The sequence below is a fragment of the Pecten maximus genome, chromosome 15, assembly GCF_902652985.1.
Source record: "Pecten maximus chromosome 15, xPecMax1.1, whole genome shotgun sequence".
Lineage (NCBI taxonomy): Eukaryota > Metazoa > Mollusca > Bivalvia > Pectinida > Pectinidae > Pecten > Pecten maximus.
The window spans coordinates 35163614-35187496 of record NC_047029.1 but is presented as its reverse complement, the minus strand read 5'-3'; the positions used below and the strand labels follow the sequence as shown (position 1 = coordinate 35187496).

General features: G+C 37.9%; 1 protein-coding gene across 1 annotated transcript in view; it reads left to right on the top strand.

Moving 5' to 3' along the window:
• Nucleotides 1-23883, top strand: part of LOC117343406 (solute carrier family 28 member 3-like) — a 43837-nt gene extending 19954 nt beyond the window's left edge. Inside the window, exons 6-10 of the mRNA XM_033905748.1 lie at nucleotides 364-494; nucleotides 4864-5047; nucleotides 10431-10724; nucleotides 11013-11193; nucleotides 23541-23883. Coding sequence (XP_033761639.1) covers nucleotides 364-494; nucleotides 4864-5047; nucleotides 10431-10724; nucleotides 11013-11193; nucleotides 23541-23566 — 816 coding nt within the window. The 3' untranslated portion in view covers nucleotides 23567-23883. The remainder of the gene's footprint in view (nucleotides 1-363; nucleotides 495-4863; nucleotides 5048-10430; nucleotides 10725-11012; nucleotides 11194-23540) is intronic.

The following is a 23883-nucleotide window of genomic DNA, read 5'->3' as shown; positions in this document are numbered from 1 at the left end:
TTAGCTCGCCCACCCGGTGTTTAATACACATGTAGACGATAATTAGCTCGCCCACCCGGTGTTTAATACACCTGAAGACGATAATTAGCTCGCCCACCCGGTGTTTAATACACATGTAGACGATAATTAGCTCGCCCACCCGGTGTTTAATACACATGTAGACGATAATTAGCTCGCCCACCCGGTGAATGATAGATTTAAGACTACATGTGAATGTTTATCAGTATGTTTTAAGTTGAGTTTATTATGAAATGTAGCATTAGGTTTCACACTATTTGATGAAGTTTACCAGGTACTTATACTTCATGATGTTTAAGTTTATTTTGATGGGTAGTTACAGGTTTCTGCTGTCTATACCAACAGGTACCCGCTAACCATCTCCTCTCTGCCTCGGTCATGTCCGCGCCTGCTGCGTTAGCACTGTCAAAACTGATTTATCCAGAAACCAATCGACCACAGATGGACCCTGACAAAGTCTACCAGATGGACAAAGGGTAGGTAGCTATATTGTTCCTAATTCTCACTGGTGTCATTCCACTTCAGTCTGGCGAACATTAACATTCGTTAGTGAATTTAAAGTTCGAACGAATTGGTCCTAATTCCATTATCCAGTCCATGTAGATCAAAAAAGTATAGTTGTATACTTTAACAGTTCAACATTTCAAACAAAGCTATTTTATCACCGTACTTAAAAACCGTGTACGTTACGTCAACATGCACTTGAAAACCATCAACTGCTAGGGCACAGCAACGTTAGTACAATTTCTATTACAGCTCAGTCTGTAATGTGCAACGCTCATTTGTTCCTTGGGACTTCACGTGAAACTTAAGCGCGTGCAGCTTCACAATAAAGTTTCGAAACATCAATTTTCATAGTTTTACAGACACACGGATGGATAATACAATTATGTACATATAGCATAAAGATATACTCTAACAATCTCTGGTCCAATCATTATTAATAGAGCGTTGTCACAAAGGAGTCAGGGGCGTAGCGTCCATTCCAAAACAAAGCCCGGGCTTACACATAAAAATCATACCTTTATGTTATGGTCCAACATTTCAAGTAGCCTCCGAGAAAAAGTGAGTGATTATGACTTCAAAGTTTTGATTTAATATTATAACCAAATGATTGATAATACCAGAAAATGTACCACTGTGTGCTATATATTATAAAATAAAATGAATTCTACCATGTTTGCTATGCAACGCCAGTTTTGATTGGTTTAAAACCATGTATTATTTTCCAATAATACACGCTCGTGTCAATAACACACGCTCGTGAGTCACGTCTGTTACAATGTTATGTATCTAATATTCACCCAGAAATAATACGGTTACTATAGCCGAGTGGGCTAATGGTTAGTCTTTGCTTATTTTGTATCACGACGCGAGTTCGAATCCCACGAAGGCCTTAAAAAATCAATGCCATACGATAGATGTTCTTGATTGTAGTACTGTAGTGCCTGTAAAGAAATGTACATTTTATCAACAAAATAATGCAATACTCAAGAAATAAATTACAAGGTTTTCCCGGGTTTCTTTGCCGTTTTTCTATTAGAAAGAGGTCGATCTCAGAACTAAACAGTACATGGTAGAATAGAAATAATCAACTTTGACTCGTGTATTGTTGCAGGATATACAACTCGGACTTAGATATTTTGCAATTTTAATTAATAACTCAGGCCTGCGGCCTTCGTTATTAATTTAATTGCAAAATATCCTCGTCCTCGTTGTATATCATGCAACAATACACGAATCATCGTTAATTATTTCTTAAATAAATATATGTCTAGTGCATTCTGGAATATCTATCACATCATATTTGTCCATTACTGTCAACCCCCTGTTTCCGGTTGTGTAATGTTGAAAAGTGTATCTATTCAAAATGAAGAAGGCTTCAAAAAATGGATCGAAACATTCTTCAAACCCAAGGAAGAAGAATCAGCGACTAAAAAGTTGAACCAGTCTGCTGATAGCTCATTTCCTGGCCCAAGTAACGTACATTATGTACCACAGACATATGGCAAAGTCGGACCTACATGTTCCGACCACAAATTATCCCAGAAAGGCCCGAATTACCTAGACATGAGATTTCTTACCCAAATTGAAAATGCCTTTAAATTTAGACAGACAATTGTCTTTTGTCTAAACTATAGAAACAAATGAACATTAATTATATGTTTATACCGGAAAACTTGTAGTTCAGTATGATTTAGAATTAAACATATTTTGAAATTACTATCTCGGAAATCAATTTTCAAACCCTCATAAAATATTTAAGTTCATTTTCCGTCGGAGGGCTTCGCCCCCTAATCTCCCTACCAGGGCTCTGCCCTGGACCCGCTGGGGGCCTAGGCGGCCCCCACACCCCTCACCTGGGCTTACACATTTGTGTTGGCCTAGCTACGCCCCCGGGAGTGTATTGCTGAGCACGTAACCTCTGGTGAGGGGGCCGTGATAGCTTAATCGGTAGAGCGCTGACCACGTTACCTTAGGTGAGGGTACCGTGATATCTTAGTCAGGTGAGGGGCCGCAATAGCTCAGTCGGTTCTGTCGGTTTGAGCGCCAGCCAAGTAACCTCAGGTGAGGGGGCCGTGATAGCTCAACCGCTTAGAGCCCCGGCCAAGTAACCTCAGGTGAGGGGGCCGTGATAGTTTGGTCGGTTAGAGCGCCGGCCACGTAACCTCAGGAGAGGGGGCCGTGATAGCTCAGTCAGAGCGCCGACGTCCACATAACCTTAGGTGAGGGCGTCGCGATAGCTCAGCCGGTGTAAGGTAGAGACTAGGTCAGCAGGACCCTGGGTCACTGTTTATCGTTGAATATGGACCCTGGGTCACTTTTTAACGTTGAATATGGACCCGGATGCCGTTGAAAATGGGTCGTGTCGTTGAAAAATGACGGCTTAAAAGGTCAATTCTAAACGGATGGTTTGTTGAAAATTGTCCGATGAAAATTGACTGTTCAACACAAGCTTCACCGATCTGCCTGGGGCCTTAGATTGCCTTTTTCGCTGTAAGCACCCTCTTCTAAGTAGCTATTTGAATTACATTAGCTTCCAATTCATCGTCTTGAAGCAATTTCCTGTCCGTTAGTCGACATATTTTGTTTCGACGGATGGTTTTTGATATTTTTAAGCACACAACCAGGCCATAGGATATTTGGGCTTGGTTGTTTGATACGAGAGTTTCAAAGATAGTAAAAATGATGTAAAACTAAATGGTTTGAGTACGATATTCCCACCAAAATGTGACGCCACAATCACCGAAGGTTGGACAATCCGGGAGAATCGTACTCGTAATTTTATGTATTTTTTACTATCTCGAAGCTCCCGTAAACTCCCGTTGTTTATCACTTTGGAGCCATATGATTGGTCCCCTGACTTCCTGTTGTATACGTCAGCAATGTTCGAATGACGTCACGCGGTCTTGTGCTGACATGCTATGTGATGTACAGACTTTTGCAATCTTTATTTGTCCAATGTGGTCCCCTCCTTCGTTCTTTCATCATTGATAATTACTATTTTATTCACTATTTTCCTATATCAATAATTTTTATTTTTTTATTATCAAACATTCGATTTTTTTTTTTACATCAGAAATTAAGATTTCAATTTTGATCCTTGATATCATATCAGAAAATCGATTTTCGAGATCAAACAATAAATTAAAATTTATGTTTTGATATAACTAATGTTTTTATATAAAAAAAAATACGTGTATCTGATATCAGAATACGGCAAAGCATATACTTTTGTCTATCCTGAAGCCAGTCACGCCATTAAAATATGCAACCGAGATATAGAGATAAAGAGATTTACACATACACGTAGGGATCTGTTTTTAACATTGATTAGGAGACACGTTACAAGGGAGTGATATTTAACGAATTGTAGATAGAACACTGACAGATCGGAAAGGACTGGCCAGTTATGTCACAGAATACGAAATGTCGTATGTCGAGCTACACGACATTCAAAAGTTCCCTCGTTGGGCAATAATTACTGTTGAATGTCGAATATTGAGCTTCAAGTGAAATCAATAAATGAATAACTCGTCGCATGACCTTGAACTTTGAACTAGTGCCATTGACATTTGTTTTGGTCGATTCGGCCATATTTATCGAGTCGACATGGCGGGTTAAGTTGCAAAATGGTAAAGCATTTGTAATGGGGTCAGTTTTAATCGGGGTCCATATTCCAGGGTCGGATTGAAGAATGCGCTGATGGCTTAATTTTCAACGGTATTCAGGGTCAATATTCAACGTTGAAAACTGACCCCGGGTTGATTTTCAACGTTACACTGGCCACGTAACTTCAGGTGAATGTCCCTTGGGCAAGGCACTTAACCCTAATGATTGTTCTGGATGGCAAGCGACTGGCTCCCGTATGTTGTTCAGCGAGGTAGTCACCAACTACTACAAGGTGTCCCTGCCTCAAAATGACCCTGGCTGTTCACGAAGCGATGAACCAAACAAACTGCACTCGTGCTCTTACTAACATACCCACAAACTATGACAATTCATTAACATTGTACAACTGATGAGATAATGTGATGACGTGTTCTTAATAAGTGCTAACCATGTTTATCACCGTGTAAGTGCCTAGCTTCGTGTGTCTGTTGAGAAGGAATATGAAGTACACAATTATTTGCAGAAAGTGATAATTTATATGCTTATTTACGAAATATTGTGATTTATTTTACCGTTCTGTTAATTTTTTCGGACTTTTAACGACCGTGAAATATTATTTAATTTGTGATATTTGGTTGAACAGGTTTTATAAAAAGAAAAATGTTAACTCAGTGAGAATGAATTGTTCCTTAACCCACATTCTACTTTACTTCCGGTTCCGGTATCACTAAGTCCAGAGAGGAATGTGATCGAGGCAGCTTCCAACGGCGCATCCCAGTCGATCACTCTGATAGCAAACATAGCCGTGAATATGATCGCATTCATCGCAATGCTTGAATTTGTCAACGCCACTTTGGATTGGTTTGGGGCACGAGTAGGACTAGAACCACCGGAGTACGAGCGACTAACATTTCAGGTTAGTTACACATCTGATGACATTCATATAACAGCAATTTATATCATTATCAAATGACTATAAAACGTATTGACATACCATGGTCAAGTCCTATAATATGTATGCCTTCCAAGGTTCGTATAGCGAATTTAACATACTTTATCGGATATTTATTTTATTATTTACCGGACCTCAAAGTCAAATCGATAGTTGGCAAAAAAAGAGCACATTTCCATATATATGCGCCTTTAAATTATCTTGGCCAGTATTTCAAATACACCTACATTGGCCCATATTTCAAATACACCTACATTGGCCCATATTTCAAATACACCTACATTGGCCCATATTTCAAATACACCTACATTGGCCCATATTTCAAATACTCCTACATTGGCCCATATTTCAACTACACATACATTAGCCCATATTTCAAATACACCTACATTGGCCCATATTTCAAATACACCTACATTGGCCCATATTTCAAATACTCCTACATTGGCCCATATTTCAAATACACATACCTTGGCCCATATTTCAAATACACCTTCATTGGCGCATATTTCAAATACACATACCTTGGCCCATATTTCAAATAATCCTACATTGACCTTTATTTCAAATACACATACCTTGGCCCATATTTCAAATAATCCTACTTTGACCTTTATTTCAAATACACCTTCATTGGCCCATAATTCAAATACACCTACATTGGCCCATATTACAAATACACCTACATTGGCCCATATTACAAATACACCTTCATTGGTCCATATTTCAAATACAACTTCATTGGCCGATATTTCAAATACACCTTCATTGGCGCATATTTCAAATACACCTTCATTGGTGCATATTTCAAATACACATACCTTGGCCCATATTTCAAATAATCCTACATTGACCTTTATTTCAAATACACCTTCATTGGCCCATAATTCAAATAATCCTACATTGACCTTTATTACAAATACACCTACATTGGCCCATATTACAAATACACCTACATTGGCCCATATTACAAATACACCTTCATTGGTCCATGTTTCAAATACACCTACATTGGCCGATATTTCAAATACACCTTCATTGGCGCATATTTCAAATACACCTTCATTGGTCCATGTTTCAAATACACCTACATTGGCCGATATTTCAAATACACCTTCATTGGCCGATATTTCAAATACACCTTCATTGGCGCATATTTCAAATACACCTTCATTGGCGCATATTTCAAATACACATACCTTGGCCCATATTTCAAATAATCCTATATTGACCTTTATTTCAAATACACCTACATAATAAAGAGAAACGAATGGTTCCAGCAATCGAGAGGTATTGCATACACGTCATGTGACAAACATCGACGCTCACTCCAGATTACTTGACATAGGTCAAACGTGCTTATGAACGTAACTAACTAATTAGTACTTATTATCGCAAATATATTTCTACTTCTGAGCCCTTGATGTGTAATTGGCCACAAGAACAGTTTCGAAATTGATCAGCTATTTGATTAAAATATAATCAACTTTTGAAATTAGGCATAATATTTTAACCACAGCGAATAAACATTTATTAAATCCAATAATGACTTTATGTAATTTAGTTAGGTGAAATATTGAAACACAAAATATAATAAGCGTGTCAACCTAATTAGACAGTCCAAAGAAAATTATTTCAAAAAACTGTCATTAGAACTACCGTCCCAAATCAGTCAAAGTCATGTTGGAAAATCCTCTAAAAGTTCACCAAAATAGATACTGACAAAACTAACATTCCAACAATCATTAGTTACGGAATTAACTACAATGAGGATAATGATAAAGCCGACATTTTTAACTTTTATTTTTCTAGCCCATCTAGAGTTGATGACTCCCGTACTACAGGAAGATGATTCGTGTATCTCTCGTACCAAGCTTAGTCATATTACAATAGTTCCAACTAATGATGTAAAGGATGTATTGGTTAATCTTGATCAGTCTAAAGCAGTTAGACCCAACTTCATTAGTCCCAAAGTATTAAAAGAGACTACAGATATTCTTTTTAATGCTCTAGCCGGTTTCTTCAATAAATGTTTTGCCATGTCAAAATCCCCGTCGTCATGGAAAAAGCTAATGTCATACTTGTATATAAAAAAACCCGTAACGACGTCAAAAATTATCATCCTATATGTCTATAAAGTGTCTCAGGCAAAGTATTTGAACGTTGTACAAATCCCTTCATCAAAATAGTCTCATTACCAGCTATTAATCGGGGTTCACGCCCGGCGACTCTACTATAAATCAATCACACAGTATATCTAACGAATTCCGTAAAGCTCTAGATTCAGGCAAAGACATCCGTGTAGTATTTCGTGACATCAGCACAGCTTTCGATCGTGTTCGGCTACAAGGCCTTCATTTCAAACTTCAAAGTTTTTTGGCATATGTGGAAAGTTATTATCCTGGCTTAAAGTTTATCTTTTCGACCGAAAACAGGGATCATATTTAAACAATTGCAGGTATAATTGGGAATATATTATTGTACTTCTTATCGGGCATCTATTAATGCCGGGGCACTCCAAGGCCCTATACTTTGTCCTACGCTATTCTTAGTGTACATTAATGACATTGTTTCTGATATAAATTCAATATAAAACTGCTTGCCGACAATACGTCTTTGTAGAAAATCTTGTAACGACACACGAAATACAAGAATCGGACTTGAAAAAATAAATGCATGATCACGTCACGTGGCTTGTAGATTTAAACCCTAATGAATCGGAAAACATCACCATAAGTAGGAAAAGAACCCCCCTAAATCACCCTAAAATATGACATCAGCACATCGGAGTCTTTTGCCCTTCCAACGGTAGTTGTACAGACAACGTTAACTACATTATCTCTAAAACATCACAGACACTTAACTTCATGCGAACATCGAAATTCCAACTTGATAGAAACACTTAACAAACAATATATTTTTAATTTATAAGATCTTAACCTGAGTATGAAGATATTGTGTGGAGAAATATACCGTGTGAGCTAGGGAAAAAACCTGAAAACTTCAATATTGAAGCCGCCCGAAATGTAATAGGTGCAACTTAATTAGTAAACATTAAAAAACTAGAATCAGGCTGGCTCAGCTTATTTGATCGGAGGCAAATTCATAATTATTGTCAGTTCCATAAGATATTTTATCAATACACACCAGAGTACCTACACCTCCTCATCCAATGTACTGTATCTGAAGGTCATCGGTATGACACCAGGAATATATTTTTTTATCTTTCCCACCTTCTGTTATAGATACATTCGTAGTTGGAATAGTTTGTCTTCCACAAAATGTTCGTTCAAATCCATATACTGCTGCTTTAAAAGCAATACACTCAGGAAACGCCTATATATTATAGTTTTGGTACCAAGAAGGGTCAAATATATCATGCACGACTACGAATGGAGTGTAGCTCTTTAAATGACCATTTATTTGCAAAAAAAATATTTCTCTATATCCGTTATCTATAAAAAAAAAAAAAATGCGGTTTACACACCATCATACGATAAAAAAACAAGAATTATTCCTTAAACAAACGTTTCAAAATCACGATCCAAACCTTTGAAGGCATGTTATAGGACCAATCATGATACTGTAGCTTGTAATTCTAATTGTCATGGGAAACATTAGCCATCCAAATGGCAGCAGCCGTTTTTTAACCCTTTTTTCTTTGCCGAAATCTTGTTGTGTTTTCACGTTACATCTAAAAGGTCTACAAAGGGAGTTAGGGAGCAGATAATCTGCCTTTAAATTGTACTTTGACGGCGAGGCGCCTGTGAAGGTTTGTCGCGTGTTACATAAAAGTGTCATGGGGTCTACGATATTCGTGGGAAAGATATACAATGTATGTTCAGTTATCAGGGAATGGACTCTCAATATTAATAAATTAATTAAAATACCTTAAATTATTTTGTTTAATCCTGCAACTGACACACACCTTAACCAATAACTACTGACGGATAAACGTATGATTTATCCTTCAATACGATTGCTTTATCTGACAATACAATGACTTTATCTGTACAGGATCTGACATAACACTGACACTCTCGATAGCACCGAGCTCATGACCTACATTGTACGTAGCGCAGTAGGTCTAACGTCAGCTCTATCTCGAATGCCATGCTTGATACCATTTCAGTGGTCACAGAAAATAAACCTAAATTTAAACACTATTTAACAACACAAAACAGACTGGTAGCAGAAGTATGCTATTAGACTGCATCACATACGGTCACAGGGGTTCGGCGTTAAATTTTGAGTAACATATGACATCTATAAATAATCGAAAGAGTAAAATTCCAACATTCATTCAAATAATAAAACCTTAAAAATCGATTTTTTTCAAGACTTTAGAGAGTATATAACACTGTTTTTTAACGTTGCGATATTTCACTGAACTGTCGTCACGTAAACCCTGTGCTCATTTTTTTAGCCGAGTCCCTGTTTCTCGAGTGACCAAATCGCACACATACTGTACTATACCGTCAACACTGCACTTTAAATTCGTATTTATATGGGTATTTTTTATTTTTTATTATACAATATCGTAAATATTTGTTATAAATGAATATTTTACCTTGAAAATATCGTATTTATGTGTATCAACATCGTAATAATCAAAACGTGTATGACACTATATTTTGTGTTGCCTTGGCGACGAGAATAGTTGACTATTTGCTGTTCCACTACTGTGCACACATGTACGATAAGTATAACAATATTACAAAGTGAAGCACTTACGTCACACTGTTGCGACCTAATTTTGAAATCTTGTGGCGAAGTTTTTAATTTGGTTAACATAAATATAAGGATTGATTGTCAATTTTGTTGCTAGCATGGACTGATGAAGGGAAGTGAACCTCGTGCAAATGAAGTGAACTGCTTTGCAGTTCATGTACCATTTGCACGAGGTTCACTTCCCTTCATCAGTCCATACAAGCAACAAAATTGACAATCAATCCTTAAGTAATTAGACCCCTGTGTAAACAAATCCTGTTTCTCCCAAAAAAAAATTTACCTGGATTTTCAGTTTTGTGAGAAACAGGATTAAACCATTGTAACATGCTAGCCATGTATACTCAATTTCACTGTCATGATTACAATTAAGGAGATATTGAAAGGTGCTTTCAGTTGTAATAATAATAACCTACCTGGAATATCTATTTCCCAGATACAGAATTCGTTATATTTTAAGGTCAGTTCATTTCGTTTTTCATTATCGTAGATTCTAAACCTGTCATAATCAAACTATTTTAATGCATATAAACATGCTTTGATGATTCATTGGTTTATTTGTTTTAAAATTATGTTTTGCCATCAAAATGTTTAAATACTTCCCTATCTATCCTTTCAGTTTTTGTGCTCCTATATATTTTGGCCTATAGCCGCTATGATGGGAGTTGACCTTGGTGACTGTCGGAAAGTGGCGGAAATGATTGGAACCAAAATATTCATAAATGAACTAGTTGCGTATACGGAACTTTCTGTTTACATGGATAACAACTACAATCTAACATGGTATCAACAAAGGACGAGGAACATTACGTCGGGGGTTGCTAACGGAAGTGACGTCACAAGATGGTACTACTCAGGAGATGATATTGTGTACACAGATCTGAACATTACTCTAAGGAAAGGAATCATGTCTGTAAGTTTTTTTATCTCGTGTGTACGTGTACTTTTACACTTGCCTACTACTTAAAATGAGCTTTAGCGTGTGAAGCTTCAATCAAAGATCTCATTTTGATGAACCAATACCTTAAAGTAACATATTTCAAGCCTCTTTTTCTGTAAAAAAACATAAGTCTAGATTTAGGGTTAAAATCGTCATCCCAAATACTTCAAGCTGGCAAATTTGCTTATTTATACTTTGGTAACAAAATAGGATATTTTTTTGCGTTATAAAATCTAAGATCTTTTTGGTGTGACATTACAGGATAGGTCGATCGTTATTTCGACATATGCCTTGTGTGGCTTCTCCAACATCAGCTCCCTGGGGATTATGTTGGGAGCACTTGGTGCTCTGGCTCCGTCTCGTAAGACTGATGTATCAGCCTTGGTGATCAGCGCCATGGTAACGGGGAATGCAGCTTGCTTCATGACGGCATGTATTGCAGGTAAAAGTATTGTTAAAACTGAAAAAAAAATGAAATGTTCATGTTTCTAGTGTTAATGTGTGAAACTCGTATCGCTCTAGGCGAGTTTAAATTTCAAAGATATAATGTTGATAGTGGTCCAATTACCAATACATTTATTTATGAGTAGCTCTCCTTATAATGAGAACTGTATCAGTTACGAAGCTATGGTGGCTGATATGTGCCATTTCCTGCTGTCATGACTTCGCCCCGAAATAAAGATACTTGTCGGTTTTTTTTTATCTCGCTAAACGTGATCTTTTCGTAGCTCCGAAACGAAATAAGGAAATACGCAACTCGAAATAAGAAATCATGTACTCGAAAAAGGAAGCATTTAACTTAAAATAAAGAAAAATGTAATTCGAAATAAGAAAACATGTAACTCGAAATAAGGAAAAAATGTAACTGGAAATAACGAAACAATCAACTCGAAATAAGGAAATATTTTACTCGAAATAAGGAAAAAATGTAACTCGAAATAAGGAAAAAAATGTAACTCGAAATAAAGAAAATTGTAACTCGAAATAAGGCAAAAAAGTTACTCGAAATAAGGAAAAATGTAACTCGAAATAAGGAAAAAATTTACTCGAAATAAGAAATCATGTAACTCGAAATAAGAAATCATGTAACTCGAAAAAGGAAACATTGAACTTAAAGTTAAGAAAAATGTAACTCGAAGTAAGAAAACATAGTGCTCGAAATAAAGATAAATGTAACTCGAAATAAGAAAACATGTAACTCGAGTTAAGAAAAAATGTAACTCGAAATAACGAAACACTTAACTCGAAATAAGGAAATATTCAACTCAAAATAAGAAAACATACAACTCGAAATAAGGAAAGATTTAACTCGAAATAAGGAAAAAATGTTACTAGAAATAAGAATACATGTAACTCGAAATAAGGCAAAATTTAACTCGAAATAAGGAAAAATGTAACTCGAAATAAGGAAAAAAATCATTAAGAATATTGACATTCGAAAACGATCTATAATCCACTATGAAAACCACGTACGAAGTTACAAATTGATCCGGGCAAACGATTGCGAAAAGAGGTTTGAAAAAAAACTCATTATAAGAATTTTCTTTGTGCGAAAGGCCGTCACACCAACAGAAACTTGAATATTGACATGGGATGCGAAGTCGATCTATAATTAATTTAAGAAAGCAATATACACAGTTTTGAATTGATCTGGAAAGCAGTCGGGGAAAATATAGTCCGAAAAGCTGAAGGGTGAGTGATGAAGACTTTGAAGACGGACAAAATTGTCACAAAGTAATGGTCACGCCCCGCATGCGACGCAAACATGAGTCGCTCCTCACGCGACACAAACATGACACACTCCTCACGCGACACAAACATGACTTGTTCCTCATCTGATACAAACATGACACACTCCTCACGCGACACAAACATGACACACTCCTCACGCGACACAAACATGACTCGTTCCTCATCTGACACAAACGTGACACACTCCTCACGCGACACAAACATGACACACTCCTCACGCGACATAAACATGACACACTCCTCACGCGACACAAACGTGACACACTCCTCACGCGATACACACATGACACACTCCTCATGCGACACAAACGTGACACACTCCTCACGCGACACAAACATGACACACTCCTCACGCGACACAAACGTGACACACTCCTCATGCGACACAAACATGACACACTCCTCACGCGACACAAACATGAGTCGCTCCTCACGCGACACAAACATGACACACTCCTCACGCGACACAAACATGACTTGTTCCTCATCTGATACAAACATGACACAATCCTCACGCGACACAAACATGACACACTCCTCACGCGACACAAACATGACTCGTTCCTCATCTGACACAAACGTGACACACTCCTCACGCGACACAAACATGACACACTCCTCACGCGACATAAACATGACACACTCCTCACGCGACACAAACGTGACACACTCCTCACGCGATACACACATGACACACTCCTCACGCGACACAAACGTGACACACTCCTCACGCGACACAAACATGACACACTCCTCACGCGACACAAACGTGACACACTCCTCACGCGACACAAACATGACACACTCCTCACGCGACACAAACATGAGTCGCTCCTCACGCGACACAAACATGACACACTCCTCACGCGACACAAACATGACTTGTTCCTCATCTGATACAAACATGACACACTCCTCACGCGACACAAACATGACACACTCCTCACGCGACACAAACATGACTCGTTCCTCATCTGACACAAACGTGACACACTCCTCACGCGACACAAACATGACACACTCCTCACGCGACATAAACATGACACACTCCTCACGCGACACAAACGTGACACACTCCTCACGCGATACACACATGACACACTCCTCACGCGACACAAACGTGACACACTCCTCACGCGACACAAACATGACACACTCCTCACGCGACACAAACGTGACACACTCCTCACGCGACACAAACATGACACACTCCTCACGCGACACAAACATGAATCGTTCCTCACGCGACATAAACATGAAGTCGCTGCTTCGACGCGAGATACAACCCGCTAATAAGAGTTATTATTCGTCGTGAAAAGACGATAATCTTCATCCCGTCGCCAGGCGTGGCAAAACCATAGACAACAAAATCAGAGTGGCAACATATTTCAGGCCGGTACACTGCGACTTCATTTCTTTCGGTATTTGAATTTAACATTATTTTGTTCCGCTATGAAAAGCCAATTATCTTTATTTGGGGCGACAAAACGAAACAAGAAAATGGCGCATATCAACCCTCCATACATTGTATCAAAATTTGACACGATCATATAGCTCATTGCTGTCGTCATAAAACAATTATTTAGATAAAAACAATTAAATTGCATCACATAACAATCAGTGTATGAAATGTGTTGGAAAATATCAAAGTCACGGATAGTTTACCGAAAACAGCATCAAAAACAAAGAAATGAAGTTATACATAAACGAATAAAACTAGATACAGGAATTCCCGCAAATCAACAGTGTGAGTATAGCGTTTCATGTTGTACAAGGTGTCGGGTCACGCCGATCCTTGTTGTCGGCCTCTGTTGGCTCCAGAACAACGTTACATCGATCCTGGCCATACATCCTCTAGTACCTATACAGCATAACTATGGAATCGTTGACGACGATGGCATTTAGGCTTCCATTGATGTAGTGAAGATATGATCGATAAAGATATGTGTACTAATAACACTGATACCATTCGAGGCGCCAGTTATATCATCTGTATAGGAACCACGTGGTAGCTCATTTGGCTCATATAGAAGACTGCATGTAGACTACCCAAGCCGCCCCAGGGAACTGTCTGGCCAAGCATTTTGGGCATAGAAGGCAGTGAGTGTCGTTCTGACCTTAACCACTGAATTAGACATATTTAATGCCGTTCTGACCTTAATACCACTGAATTAGACCGATCCTAAGTAGGTGCCAAGTTATCAAATTCAAATAAGATTTTGATAATTTAATCATTTTATCTTAATGTTATTATCATTATTTTACTTGAATCTGGAATAGTGATTAGATGATGCGTAGTTCGATTGAAATACATATCATTGATACTACAGGCCGGGGGGACCTAATTGATCGTATCCAACGCCAACTGACGGTATCGATCAGTACACACCTGTACATAACTAAGGAAACTATGGTACCTTGTTTTATTTGTAGTTGTCAACACCGGTAACATGGCTGCAAAGTCAACTTAAAAACTCGCATCATTTTACAGATTCCAGATAATTTCGTCAGGATGGGACTGTCTTTCGCATTTTGTGATGCTTAACAAAGTCAGTGAATCAACCGAACAATGTGGTCTTAGATAAAATAAACCATCAAAAGTCTTATCTCAAAAGCCACCATGATGCAACAGCTAGCTCTAGATGTAAGCATCTTAAAACATATGAAAGCGAGAGGGGTGACATGCACTCCCCTAGAATGGCTTCGCAATCACGCCTCGGGCGTAACGCACGACTTTCTGCATACATATCGGAAACAGCCTGACTACGCACCTGCTGTATATATATGTGTGTAATTAAATGTATGTATTCCTTGACGGTTCGTACTCCAGCACCTAGATGGTCCGGGCACATGTACTGACGATACCACTATGTCTATATATGGTTTCGCTAGTCTGAGATGATGTTGTCGGTCTTTTCGAGATCGAGAGAGTAGATAACGTTGTACAGTAAATACTTGACCAATATAGCATAAAACTACCTAGCGCAGGGGAATCGCTATCTGGAGTGGGGTGGGGTCGCTTTTGGTTTGGCTGTTGGGAGTCGCTTTTTACGTCGAAAAACACTCTAAAGAGGATTTTTCAGACTGTGCTGGTATTTTGTTTTCTATTTATTTGTTATTTTCCTCATAATATAACAAAAAATTGTACACCATGGAATATTAAACTGATCTACATATGGATTCCAGCAAAAAACGCAAGTAATCAAACATTTTGACTGAATTAGACATATCTCATGTCGGTCTCACCTGAATAGCACTGAATTAGACATATCTCATGCCGGTCTGACCTTAATACCACTGATTTCGACAGTTCTCATGTCGGTCTGACCTTAATACCACTGATTTCGACAGATCTCATGTCGGTTTGACCTTAACACCACTGAATTAGACAGATCTCATGTCGGTCTGACCTTAATACCACTGAAAACAGACATTTTGGAATAAAATAGGTATAATAACCCATTTGATCAATAGACGAGAATGAGTGGCTGTTTTGCTAAGGGTGAAGACTGATGGAACCCCGTAAACTAAACTTACGGCTCGTTATCGTCATCTATCCATCATGTTGTATTTGTTTGTGTGACATCATCAATTCTTATTAACGTAACTAATGATCACGCCTAATGTAAATTGGATACATAGTCAACGAGTTAATTCCCTACAGTAAGTTTTATTAGTGGTTTCTCTGTACACCGCATTTTTCATTTTGATATTCTATAAATTAAGACTTGTTCACCGCATTATCGCTCCTTACCTGTATGTACAATTTATTCGTAATTAACGAATGCCACCAGTTTAGTTTTACATGCTAATATCAATCATCATGTGCTGATTTTGACGTGCTTAAATGCAAATAGTTAGCTTCATATGCTGATTTCGCCATGCCAATTATTTAACTCTGCATGTTAGTTTCAAATGCTGACATGATATTCAAAACCTTTATAAAATACAGTCAAACCTGCCTTAGCGATCATCTGAATTAAGCGACTCCCTCTCATATGCTACCATATTATTTCCTCAAAGCGGCGACCTGTCAGACGCGACTTACGACCATCGTGTCTGTGCCTCAAATACTGAAAAGCGGCTTTGAACACGATGTCAGTTTTCACAAGGACATGCTATTAGAGTATGTATTTAGCTGTTGTTTGTTACAATTTTACTGATGAAGAAATTGCCATAGTCTTGTATTTTTGTCGTTATTCTTCTGAGATTCTTCATTGCAGGTATCTTTGAGAGGAGTTTTCTTCTTTGATGAATACGAAGAAAACCACAACAACAACATCACAGCCAATACTATAGAATTCTGCTTAAGATACAGAGTTCACAGTGAATGACCCCGATGTTGTTGTTTATTTTATCTTATTTTATTTTTTTATTTTTTTTTTTGTGTTTGTGTGTTTTTCTCCCTTTTGATACATTCAAAAACAAAAGATTTAAAATGAATTATGACATTCCTGTTATGACAAGTACTGTAAAAGGTTTCGAACAAAGTCATCTACAAGGTGAGCAATGACATGTTAGTAAGATTGAAGACTTCTGTTATGTGCCTTAAATCATTCCCATTTCTCGTAAACTAGGTAGTAGATTCAATGTTGATCATACACTAGAGAGTTCAGATGCTGTGCTCTGATTGGATTATAACTCCATGCTTTACATCGCCATTTTAACTCTTTCCATACTTTGTGTGTCCTTTCCAGATTAAGTACCGGAAGTAGTTATTTTAAAAAGTCGTTAAATTCAAAATGACTTGGGTAATCGATAAGGATCGCCACGAATTCCCATGTTCACTATCCACTGTAATCCAATGTTGACCTAGTATCGGTATCAATATTACAGACCATAAGACAAAGGACACGTAAACGATATGTAGGCAGTTTATTTCTGGCATACACCGCTGCAAAGTGAGGAGAAATGGTATCTAAGATCGGTTTTATTTCAAGCGTATTCATCACACTCTATGATAAAAATGATATGTCTAATACGATCGATTTCTATGACGTTCAGCGTACACGACGACGTTGATCGTATTAGATAGGGTTGCCCCGAAATCCACTTCCAAAGACATCTTTCTCTTTTTTATAAGATGAAATGTGCCCACATCTGACAGGTCTGGAGTTAAATCGAATCCTAGCAAAGTAAAACCAGTGCCATACTCGTCTCTAAATGTTGGTGCCTTCGTCGTGATCTGTTTTACCGGTAGTCGTAAACAGCCCCATGTAGCTTCTTATGTAATGCTTCTCAGCGATATTGATGGAGACTTGTTCGCCATCCACGTTCAAGAGAACGAAATTGATTTTTGAAACTTTAAAATGAAAAGGATTCTTGGAGACGGGTCAACTATATGCGTCAGTGTCGACTCAACGAAATTATGTTTTCCCTCATGAAACAGAACACACCTTCATTAAGATTCTTCTGATGGGGTATTTGACGGACGATATCTCCATGGCTTTATTCATTGGCTAGTCTCACCGACGGACTCGGTCTCGCTTTTCTCACATTTAGATATATGTCCTTGGTTGCCACTTTAAATTCATTGTCTTCTCCCATCAAACAAAACAAGTCTTTACTTTAAATAAATAATTCCAAGAGCAGTCTTCTTATCATTTAGACGGGTGGGTGACGGCCGTCAACGGTTTCCTCTTGATGTAACCCTAGTTCTTGTCTCCGGTCGTATCCATGTTTGTAGCCGTGTCCTTATACCACTTCCCGTCATTAACTGCGATTCCCTGGCAGTTGATCCGTAGCTCGGCTGCGTTTCCAGTTAAGTTCTGAACTGATACATGTTGGGTGAAGAGACAATTTTTTTCGTTGAGACTGACGCTGACATCAGCGAAAAGCTAACACAACCAGAGATTAATGGGCGACACATTCTGACCGGTAAGGTCCGTATCATCGTTACTAATGATCTGAGCTGTCACGTTAGGGAACTATTTGCTAAATATATGTTATCGTCTCCAGCTCCAGACACGTTGAAGACGTAAGGACCACCGTCATTGATGGAAGTGACCGTTCCTATTTGATGCCAGCATCATTCTTCAACGCATGTTTGAGTGGGTTGAGAAGCGAATAAATCTAATTCCGATTGGGCACACGAATTCTGATGTACTAAACACATCTTTACGGAAACGATGGATGGCTCCACACTTTTTTGGGGTTAATCATGAATCAAAGATATCTTTATCTCGATGCAGATTTTCGTCTCTTTATTCTCTCTCCAGGTGGTTCGACGTTTTACATTTAAGTTGATCTCTAGCTAAGATAGCACGTTTTCTTGTTGCAGTTTTGATATTTCTTCCTTTTAACAAATCTCCTGCCAAAGTCATGCCAGAATAGATTGCTTGTTGTCCTACAAATATCATCCCTTTCTTCAAGATTTGCGTGATGGTCTTTATTCAAGATTTCAGTAAAGGCCTGACCGATGAAATAAATATCTAAACATACCTCCCTTGCCATGACCTCTCTGCATTCGCGTTCCTCTAAAGACATTTTCACCACAACCCCCTCCAGCTCGGTTCAAATAATACCTTTCGAATAGGTTTTTATCGCTTTGGTGAGCAGCTTTCATATTGATTTTTTTCCCCAATTTTTGACGTCATTCATTCCTTATATAGAGTATCTAGATGTGGTTGATCAAGCTTTACAAACGTCTTCTGAAATGAAAGGTAGCCGCGGCAACTTGTCCTCTCACGAATGGAATGGGTTAACCGGTATCGTCTCTCAAGATTTATATTTCTTGAAATTGTCGTTGTTGTAATCGTATTCAGTGAATGGGTTGGAATGTTTGAATGATGACGTTTGCGGGGGTACCTTTGATAGGAACTCGCCCACTATCCGGTATGTTTATCTTCGGAAAAGCGTGAAGATTCGAATCCTATCAATTGTTGCTCAATTAAGCGTAAACATGTAGTCACCTTAAACGTCACCCTCTGATCGAATTCGTCCGTTGCAATCTTGAATATATTTCCGTCTGATACCATTCGTTTAGCACCTCATAGGTACTCTAAAATTCCGATCACGTTTGGATAATAACCTGCTTTAACGTGAAATCTTACTGCAGCTGCGGAATCGAATTTCACGCTGGCAATGTTTTCACTGCAACCTACGACCATCTTCAACCATAATTCACCTTCAAGGACGTTAAACTTGGGATATTGAATTTCGGTCAAACACACTTCCCACAAACTTCTTAGTTCAATGGGTTCATGCAGACGTGTGGTTTAAGTCGCATTGTTACTGGGTAGGGTTATACAATATTTCTTTCCTTTTTAGAGGAGTAGTTCTAGGTACTACCACTGCTCAACAAAGAAACCACAGAGACTCTAGGGGATGACGTGTGCTTAGATGACATATGCTACAGACGATGACAGTGTAGTTGATGCAAAAAATAAAATCATCTGGTTATGGATTGGTCCAAACCCAATTGTATATGTGATGCACCATAACTATGATTGATTAAAATGATCGTTGCAAATGATGATATCAACCCTTTCTTTTACAAATATTTGATCCAACGATGATGACGTCTAGGAGGCGCTTCTCGCACTAACTTTTAGTAAGCGTCTCATACCATTTCATGACTTGAACTCCTTACCGCAGTGGTCATAGAGAAGCGTCGCCGAATCCGGTCAATGGAAAGATATATCCATAACTTTAAATCTGAAAAATGAACATATGTCAATCTTCAGTTGTTTCGGAACCAATCAATAACCAGATAATTTGATTTTTTGAAACCAATCAGTAGCATTGTTTCAAAAACGTGGATTCTATAACGTTGGACCAATCCTCAACATAAATAATTTGTTTATCCCTTGATTTTCGGGGGAAAAAAGTATAGGCCTGTGGACACGAACAGTATATGACATGTTATCTGATCTCACTGGGGAGTATTTCTGACTAGGTGGCGAGACATAAGACCCTTGATATAATTCGATACCGACACATTATAACGAAAGATCTGATTCAACAATTCGTCCACAGTCACGATGGATTGACAAGTATCTTGCCAGTTGTCTGAGTTCAGTATGGTATTTCTCATGGTCACAATGTGTGTACAAACAACTGATCTGGTAGTACAAACAACTGATCTGGTAGCTTGATGTTAAGACCTACTTTCTTCGATCGTCCTGGTCCGTCATCTTGAAAAGACCATTATATACCACGTTATCGTAAGTTGTTTAGGCCAAGCGACCTTGTAGAATGCGCTCACATAAACAGCATACGAAACTTTAACTGGCTTTTTAGAAGATAGCTTTATGTATTGAAGGTTTAGCCCGGCAGAAAAACTCCCAAGTCTTTGCAATGTTTCACGAGATACGAAGACATCCTCGAAAACATGACATTTATTTCTTAAAAATAGGGGGTCAAGATTGATCAAGAAATCGATTTTTTGGGCTAGCGTAATCATTTGACCAAAGCTGATTTCTTTCCTTTTATCTTCTTCAGGCTTCTTCTATTTTCCACTACGTTTCTTTTGGTTTGTTGACCTTCTGCTTTTCTTGAGCGTAAAAAGCTCCTTCTATCTGTTCGCCAATCATATCTTTGACTTTGTAAACAGGAACACTCAGTAGTATCTGTGAGAGACGCTGAATATTTCTTCCGTCCACTTTTACTGCCACCAACGACGAAACTCTCGTGCTTTTCAACTCAGTCTCCCTTGATCTCCCCTTTTTGAATTTGTGTGGCTTCGTCTTGGTAGGTTCTTGGTCTCTTCTGAAAAAAGATGACGTTTTGTGTGTATATGTTCACATCGTTTGGTGCCAATCCATACGGACAAGAGTGTTTTCTACTGATGTAACTTCTAACGAGATCCGATGATACGTCGATAATGGTGAAGGTCTGATGTGAATGCAAGTATCTATACAGCTTGTTTTTCGATTACCCTAAATACGATTCAGCAAATAGAGCTTAATGAGCATTGTCACTTGCAATGTGGGTGACCCAAATGGATTTACAATGTTGTCGGAATGGAAGGTTGAAAAATTCTTTCCTGATCTGATCCGACGATGTTGGGGGTTCTCTCGACAAATATCATCCAATACAGTGCTGGCGTTCTTCTTCTTCAGAGGAAGTGCCCAAGCATAGCACGGGAAATGATATAAAACGACTAGTAAGAAGGTGACTTAATCGATAAAGTATCCGATACTGGAGACATTTGCTAAATCAGTATTCCACATTTAATCCAGATTCATCAAAAGAAGTTTGTTTGGAAGTGTTTTGTGTCGAGCCTGGCTTCAAACACTGTAAGGATCTTGATTCTGCAACCAATCGGTGATCTGTGATGACTTATTTTCAGCTTGCTTTCCTTTTTGATGCCCTTATAGCCAAGCACGTGTTTTTGGTCATACCATATCTCCCTAAGAAAATCTTGCTGCTTCTGCGATATTTCGACATTTATTGACTACAGCTTACGGATAGTTCTCCTCATACATTTGTCTGTGCTACTAACTTTTGAAATTGCTAAAGAAACGAATCACTTCTTTGTACTTACTATCATAAATCATTGGTAAATATTTCACAAATTGATCGTCTATGTAAACTTGTACGGTCTATATTATTTATCGCCTTCCAATAATCTTTTTGTTTGAGTACTCATCATCATTGACATCCTTCTTTTTCTCAGTTTCTACCTCAAGTAAAATTTGAACGGAGCATGAAGTATTGCCAATATGATGTAAGTCGAGTCATAAACATTGAATCGATTTCCTATAAATGAATTCCATTTATACAATTTTTGTTGCCATGCAACCTTTCAATGTAAACTGTTATTGTGTAAAATGGCGTATGAAGATATATTGGTACTTATAATTTGTAAAGATGCAGCCTTGATTTCCATTGGTATTTGTATTCTTTTGCTCAAATCTAATTGGTCTTTATCCCTTTGGTTGTTGAATTCGTTTTCTCAAAACTGAACGATTGATGTCTGATCGGTCTGTGTATTCGTTTGTTCAAATCTGATTGGTCAATATCTGATATACTCAAATCTGATTGGTCAATATCTGATAGCTAGAGGATTCGATTACTCAAATCTGACTGGTCAATATCTGATAGCTACAGTATTCGATTACTCAAATCTGATTCGCTGTAGTAAATAACGTGCTGTATCCAGGAGCTATTGAGATACGTTATAACGGAAGGTCGCTCTGGTAATTCTATTCCGCTTGGTGCAGAGAGTTTACAATCTTTTATATATGAATATTCACAAAAGATCTTTTTGTCAAAGAAGATTGGTTTTGTTAGAGGATAATATTTTTATCAGAATTCTATTGTAATGGCTACAATAGTTTTGGTATTCATCACAGATCCTCAAGATACCTGTAATTGAAGGAACGCCGGAGGATGACGACAGAGATATGACAGGAATATATAATTTCCTACAACAGCAGCTAACATCAGCCACAAACATATTCTAAAAACACGTCAAAATATCAATCTAATTAAAATTAAACTTGTGATTTCTGCTCCTCTACGATACACTGCAATACAATACAATACAATACAATACAATACAATACAATACAATACAATACAATGCCTCCATTTATGCTATGTTTGTGTAATATTATTCACTGTTTCTATCGTGTTGTGAGAATAACAATATGGCTATTTTCAGGTTTGATTATTTGTGTGACTTGGAACTATCCCGAACGACATCTTACAACGAAGTAACTCTATAGAAGACACTGTTAGCATCTACAGTAAATTATTGGTGATTTAAAGAAACTACATGTACAAACAAACATTTTGGTGTATTACATGACTAGTTTTGTGCATTGCAGATATTTATTAGTGTTTGAAATTCAACATTATTCTGCTATATGTATGAAACTTAATATTGGTATACCACCATATTGAATTCATCCATTCCATTATTGATCAGCATGCAACACGTGTTTACACACTACATAAGTTGCCATTATACACGATCCTTTCTGTTTACACACTACATACGTTGCCATTATACACGATCCTTTCTGTTACTAGAGTCACACCTTATCATACAGCCTTTGCATTTTTTACATTTTTTTTTTTTTTTTGCAGGACTTTTGTACAGAGGGGAAGTTTGACCACGCGATGAGTGACGAAGCTGACAGGGAAACAGACATAGTATATATGCACCGGCGAAGAAAAAATTTAGCACCTACAAATATATTTTTTCTATTAACATAACCTAACGTAACAATGTCTATTAATTAATGATATTAATGAAACATCGATTTTCATCTCAAGTATGTGTTTGTCTGCCTAGTTGACATGTCTCTAATAGGCTCAGATGTGACCAACTCTCGCGGGTTTTTTTTCTGGATTTCCACAATATGACAAAACATATTAAGACATTGTATGGTTGCTTTTTACAAGATTATTTCTTCTTTTTTTTTCTTTT